A 6549-nucleotide genomic window follows, 5' to 3' on the forward strand; every position below is an offset into this window, starting at 1 on the left:
GCACATGTCGGGGCCAGCCCACAGGCACCGTCCCAGGGGGATGTGCTTGCCATGGGCAAGGGATTCCCCAGCATTGCAGCCCTTGTGCATCCACAAAATGGGCAGGGCAGGAGCGGGCATCACCTCCCCAGCTCCGTGTCCTTTCCCTGCAGTGCCTCCCACCTCCCGCTCCAGCAGCAAGCCCAAACACTTGGCTCAGACCTCACCGCAGCTGCAGTCGGTCCCTCCTTGAAAAGCCCACGCTGGAGAGGCTGTGGCCAGGGAGAGCCTTGCTGGGGACGTCAGCGAGGAGTAGGAATGGGCCTGGTGGTGACGTGTCCTCGGGGTGGACTGGTGTGAATCAGTAATTTAAAACACTGATTTTGATCGTGACTAAGATGAGGAAGCAGGAAACCTGTGGAGATAAAGCTTGCCAAATGTCACCTTTTCTGCATTTTTATTTTTTGGTGGTTATCCCCAAAGGAAGCTTGCTTAGGAACAGTTAAATCACCATGCTGAGTGCTGACCGTGCTCAGGCTTTATCAGCTGGCAGAAGGCACGTACCTGCGCTCTTCTCCAAGCAGCCCGGCACAATGCAGCTGCTTGGGCTCTTTTTCCTTATTCCTTTTCTTACACCAGATTATTATTTTTTTATTTATTGGCTTCTTCATATCTTAGTTGTTTGTTGACCTCTGTCATGGGCATTAGCTTTGGTCACTGAACCCTGCGGCACCTCCGGTCTGGTCGGGCTCAAGGCTTCATGCTCACTTGCACTCAGAGGTTGGAAGAGGAAAACAAATTTCCTGGTGCCTCGTGTCCTCGGCAGTGTCGTGGCTCGGGGAGACACAGCCGCTGGGCAGGGACCAGCACGACCAGCACAACGTTCCCTTCGGCAGAGCCAGCCCCATGGGACCGCAGCTGGCACCAGTGCTGGGAGGCTCAGGGTTTCCTACCAGCTGGTTTCCCCCTCCTGGTTCTGGGAAAACAGAGCAAGTTCTTCCCACTGTTACTGTTTGATCAGGACCTGCCTGTTCTTCTCTGAACTCATCCGTGTAACAGAGCCTGGCAGCTGCCTGTGCCGGCTGCAGAGGGAAGGAAGCTGCAGGGTGTTTGATGTGAGCCCAAAGCTGCGGCTCAGCCCACAACTCAAACAGAAAGTGTGGAGGTGCGTGCGGCACGGAGACGCCGGTGCTGCGGCCACCCGCCTGCTCATCTGCCTGCTGATTCATTTATGATCATTTCTGTAAACCCAGGGTTGTTTCTCCAGGTAAGGCTCAGCGGGGAGAAGATGGATCGCAGCTGACCCCATGGATACTCCCTACGGGATATTCCTGCCGACGGCGCTTGCCACAAGAAGCGGTCAGGCTGCACATCTCGGTGGCAAAGGCAAGGGGCAAACAGGAGGGGGATGATGAGGGAGCCAAGGGATGAAGGAGCCTGAGAAGATGCAGTCTTCTGCCTCGTACCACCAACACCAGCATCCCGCTAACGCACGTCGTCTCCCTGAGCCCCGAGTCCTCCTCCGTCCTGGCACCCATCACCTCCTGGGTGAGCTCTGGACCAACAGAAACTGGAGACACGCCAGCGCTCCCTCCATCAGATACGGTTTTGGCTACGCCCTCGTCTCTGCCCGCAGCATGGCAGATGTTCCTGCTCCCAGGTTACTCATCCGAGCATCTGTCCTCGCCAGCAGAAGCGGCCGCTCTGAAATCACTTCACCAGGGATGGTAGCAGGCGTGGAGGGGCCAAGGCGCAGGCAGCCTTCGCCAGTCCGTTGCTGGACACCACGATGATGGCAGAAGCTCCCTCTTCCCTCTGGAGGAGTGGGCTCTGAACTTCAGGCATCCTGAGAGGTGAATGCAACCCTTTGACAGCTCGCCCTCGCACCTCAGCCCTGGGGACCGATTTGCCAGGAGGACGTGGCTCCCAGCCTTTGATCCTAACAATGTGCGAGGGGAAACGTCCTGTTTGCCTTGTGAACTTGCACTGTCTTGGGCTGGGACTTGGCTCCGGCGCAGCTCCTCTCCGCAGGGCTTAGATCATGCCTCTCCTACGGAGAATACCCGGCAGCTGGAGGCCCCTCGCCGTCCAGGGACGCTCTCTCCCAAAGGCTCCTTTAACAGCCCCCCGAGGATTTCTCCGGGCCACAATATTCCCCCAGACAAGCCTTTCTTCTCCTCCCGCCTTTCTTCTGTCAAGGAGCCCTCTGGGACGAGCGGCATTGTCAGGATGGTGCCAATTAGGCTGAGCCAGCTTCCAAGAGGCTGCGCTGGCACTGGCCGGGGGCTGCTGTTGCTCATAAAGGTCTCATTGTTCGGCGCGCCGTGGGGCTGCTGGCCGGCGGGGCCGGCGCGGTCCTCTGTCTCAGGCACGCTTCCCGGCTCCACGCAGTGCTGGTGTCACTGCGCGCTGCTCAAAGGGATGATTAACGGGTGTCATTGCGGGGGCTGTGAAGGGGAGGATTTGTCAAGTCCCCCTCGGCTCCCCGTGAGGCCCGAATGCGCGAGCTGAGAAAAACCAGAGAACCATCAAAGTGGCCGGAGCTCCTGGAGGGGGGGAAAATCTGGCATCTTTGGCTCCCTTCCACGCTTTGTGCCTGACAATGGTCGGGATCAACGACTAATGCACTTTTATTAACTGCTCCCCTAGATCTGGCTCGGAGAACATGGCCACTTCAGTGAGGACGTTCCCAGTTGCCCTGTGGACACCGACGCCGGCTCCCTGGCCAGAAGAAAACACCACCGTGGTGGCGGAGGCAAAGTGCGTCTTCAACGAGGAGTTCAAGTTCATCCTGCTGCCCATCTCCTATGGCATAGTCTTCGTGGTGGGGCTGCCCCTCAACTCCTGGGCCCTGTGGATGTTCATCTCCAGGATGAGGCCCTGGAACGCCACCACCACCTACATGTTCAACCTGGCTGTCTCTGACACGCTCTACGTCCTCTCCCTCCCCACCCTGGTCTACTATTATGCCGACCGCAACAACTGGCCCTTCGGGAAATGGCTCTGCAAGATCGTGCGCTTCCTCTTCTACGCTAACCTCTACAGCAGCATCCTCTTCCTGACGTGTATCAGTGTTCACCGCTACATGGGCATCTGCCACCCCATCCGCTCCCTGAAGTGGGTGAAGACCAAGTACGCCCGCATCATTTGTGTGGGCGCCTGGCTTGTCGTCATCATCTGCCTCATCCCCAACCTCATCTTTGTCACCACCAGCTCCAAGGGCAACAGCACCCTGTGCCATGACACCACCAAGCCCGAGGAGTTTGACCATTACGTGCACTACAGCTCCTCCATCATGGCCCTCCTCTTTGGGGTCCCCTTCCTGGTGATCGTCCTGTGCTACTGCTTGATGGCCAAGAGTCTCAGCAAGTCCAGCTTCTCCAGCCCTTGCCCCCGAATGCCCTCCTACAAGAAGCGCTCCATCAAGATGATCATCATCGTGCTCACCGTCTTTGCCGTCTGCTTTGTGCCCTTCCACATCACCCGGACCATCTACTACACCTCCCGCTACTTCCAAGCCGACTGCCAGACCCTCAACATCATCAACTTCACCTACAAGATCATGCGGCCCCTGGCCAGCATCAACAGCTGCCTCGACCCCATCTTGTACTTCATGGCTGGGGACAAGTACCGGGGGCGGCTACGCCGGGGGCCAGCGCAGCGGCTCCGGCCCATGCCCATGTGCAACCTGGCTCTGGTATCCTCCTCCACGGACAATGTCGCGGGTGGCATCCAGACTGCCAGAGACACCCAAGGGACAGCACGGAGCAGAGGCGGGTGCTGAAGGGCCAATGGGGGGGTTACGGTAACCTTGTCACTGGTCTCCATGAGTCGCAGCCCCTCTGGGCTCCGTGTGGGCACCCTGGCACCCCTGGGTCCCCAAACCTGCCCCTGCTGGGGCAGAGACCGCAGGGCTGAGGATGGGTGGCCATGGGGCTTGTCCCAGCCCTGCCCCGGGATGCCATGGGAAGAGGATGCCAGTACTGCTCGGGGCAGGACAGCCACCTTCCCACAGGAATGGGAAGGATGCTGAGAAAGCCATTTTGGGATGGCAGGCTGGCCCACAGCACACGTCCCATCCCAGGATGCTCCTGGGGACATGCGGGGGGCTGACAGGTCACTAAAGAGAAGGGACACTGGTCCCCCCCCCGGGCATGCACAGCCCTTCCAGTCTGCTCGACAGCAACGTGCAGGGACCGGACTGAACCTGGGGACGGAGCCGACGCTGGGTGCCCCGTGTGCCTGGCGGAGGCTCTCAGAGGTATCCCTGTCACACTGCTGGCCTTGGGAGAGACAGGGAGGTGTGTGGACAGGGCACTTGCTGCCCGTCAGCCCCCAATAAAGCCCTTTCCTCTTTCTCTATGCCCGGACCTGTTTCTCCCCGTAGCAGAAGGAAGAAGGACTAGATGCCCACCCTCACCCCAGAAAGCATTTGAGAGCAGAGAAAAGCCACCCGCCACCTTAGCGCCGGGGCAGGTTCGGAGCGAGGGGCCAGAGCGGTGACACCCGCGGTGACGGGAGAGTCCTCGGGAATCTGCCTTTATGGGTGTTTGCTTTCCAAATGTTTACCCAGCCCTTTTGTTTGACTGAGTGCCTGTGCGGAGAGGAGCAGACCAGAGATGACTATCAGCGCTGTTGACTCTCCCACGCCAGCCCGGGCAGGGATGGGACTGGGCTGTCCCCACCATGGGGAGCCCCAGGAGGGGCTGCCCCCATCGCCCCCCATGATGGCACGAGTCCTGCCAGCACGTGCCTGGGGAAGGGAAGCCCATACCACCATCAGGGTGTTCCCTCAGCCGTGGTTGTGGCCACGTGGCACCGACCACACTCGGGCACATCCCACCAGGAGCTGCCCAGGTCACCTGGGGAGGGAGAGGGCCCCAAGGATGCCACATCCCAGCCCCGCATCCCCATCTCACCGGACAGTGGTAGCCAGAGAGCCCCTCACTACGGCTGAACCAAAAGCAGAGAGAGGAGGAGACGTTCCTCCTAAGCCCAGTTAACCCAGTAAGAGCAGCTGCTGCCCCTCACTTCCCATTATACCTGACGTGGCCCAGGTGGACCCAGGAGCTGCTCGGTTGCACCTGAAGGGTGCAGGGGTCCCTGCCAAGCACGGCCCCAGCCCTGGAGATGGGACTGCCAGGAAGGGGACACGGGCGGGTGGCATGTCCACCTGCTCTGGGGGAGCATGGGGGTACAGCCGCAGCGCCCCCGGTCCTGCCCCCCCCCCAGCACACACAGGCAGTGGTGGGGGGGTTGGAAATCTGTATTGGGTACAGAGGCAGTGGAAAAGGCTCATCTGGGGCCAGAGCAGCACCAGCCCCCACCCACTCCGTGGTCCCAGCTGAGGCCACTTCCACAGGTCCCCAAGTCCAGGAGTGTCCCCCCCACCCCAGGCAGGTGTCTCCCCAGCCCAGGTCCTGCTCGCCATTGGGATGCCACCCTAAAGAGTCCGTCTCATTCCCTCCTCCTGTGACACCCCCTCCCTCAGCTCATGGTCTCCTGGTTGTCTTGGGGGGACTGTGCCCATCGCTGGCCCCCAGCCTTGCGCCAGCCCCCCCCCCCCTCAGCCCCGAGCAGCCCCTCTGAACCCCTTTCAAGGGGGACCCTTTCCCAATCTCTCCCTCCCCTTGCTTCCTCCTCTCCTCCCACCTACTGCTCAGGTTTTTCGGCCAGAGGAGCGGAGGGCCGGAGCGGGGACCGTCCCCGGCGTGTTCCCCGTGCCGGGCTGGCTGAAATCCCCACCCGCAAGAGCCAGCTGCCCTTGTGAGTCAGGATCTGGCCGCCGGCACCAGCTGTGCTCAGAGGATGTGCAGCTCGTCCGCCTCCGACAGCCCATACTTGGTCTTGTTCTCGTCGAAGAGCTTGAGCAGGGAGCGGACGTACATCTCGTGGTACATGTCCACCATCTCGCAGCTCGGGTCCTCAATCTTGGGCACCATCACCGGCTCCCCCGCTGCCGGGAGGGGAGGAAGGTCAGGCCGGCGGGGCAGGGACGCGCTCAGCTCATCGGGGACATGAGACAAGTATTGCCTTCCAATGCCACCCCATCACGGGGTGTCCTCCCCCTCCACCCCTCCACCTTCTGGGGGGTCTCCTCCGCCCCGGTGGAAGATGCTCACCCACGGTGGTGATGGGTCTGGCGTAGGGGAGGAAGCCCCAGGACCGGACAGAGGTGAGGCCCCGGCCGTAGAAGATGCAGGGAGCGAAGCCCATCATCTTCTGGAACCGGTGCTGGATGCTCCTCATCCAGCTGCCCTCCTCAAAGACCACCTGGTGGAAGAGGTCATTCTCCCCAAAGGAGAAGGAGGGGACGAGGTGGGCCCTGTGGAGGGGGGACATGGTGGGCGGTAACGGGGCGCCGGGACCCCTGGACCCCTGCAGCGGCAGCGGTGCCCGTGACCCACCCGTGCTGCAGGGCCATGCGGACGAAGCCCTTGCGGTTCTTCAGGATGAGCGTGGTGACGCCGGGATGGCAGGAGAGCGACTCGGCCGCGCCGCCGACGACAATGGCCACCGCGTTGCCGGTGCCGTTCTTGGACAGCAGGTACCCGATGGCACGACGTGTCA

At 61.1% G+C, this 6549-nt stretch overlaps 2 protein-coding genes across 2 annotated transcripts in view; one reads left to right on the top strand and one right to left on the bottom strand.

Annotated features, from left to right (window-relative positions):
- Nucleotides 1-2644: 2644 nt before the first annotated feature.
- P2RY4 (pyrimidinergic receptor P2Y, G-protein coupled, 4) lies at nucleotides 2645-3763 on the top strand. Its single transcript, XM_009326672.1, has one exon. It carries the CDS (start codon nucleotides 2645-2647, stop codon nucleotides 3761-3763), a length of 1119 nt encoding a protein of 372 aa, XP_009324947.1.
- Nucleotides 3764-5780: 2017 nt separating this feature from the next.
- LOC103919207 (diacylglycerol O-acyltransferase 2-like) overlaps nucleotides 5781-6549 on the bottom strand; it is a 4002-nt gene continuing 3233 nt past the window's right edge. The window contains exons 4-6 of the mRNA XM_009326673.1: nucleotides 6387-6543; nucleotides 6102-6304; nucleotides 5781-5935 (exon numbers count right to left, since the gene is read on the bottom strand). Of these exons, the coding sequence (XP_009324948.1) occupies nucleotides 5781-5935; nucleotides 6102-6304; nucleotides 6387-6543 (515 nt within the window). The remainder of the gene's footprint in view (nucleotides 5936-6101; nucleotides 6305-6386; nucleotides 6544-6549) is intronic.

Source organism: Pygoscelis adeliae, unplaced genomic scaffold (assembly GCF_000699105.1).
Source record: "Pygoscelis adeliae isolate BGI_AS28 unplaced genomic scaffold, ASM69910v1 Scaffold216, whole genome shotgun sequence".
Classification (NCBI taxonomy): Eukaryota; Metazoa; Chordata; class Aves; order Sphenisciformes; family Spheniscidae; genus Pygoscelis; species Pygoscelis adeliae.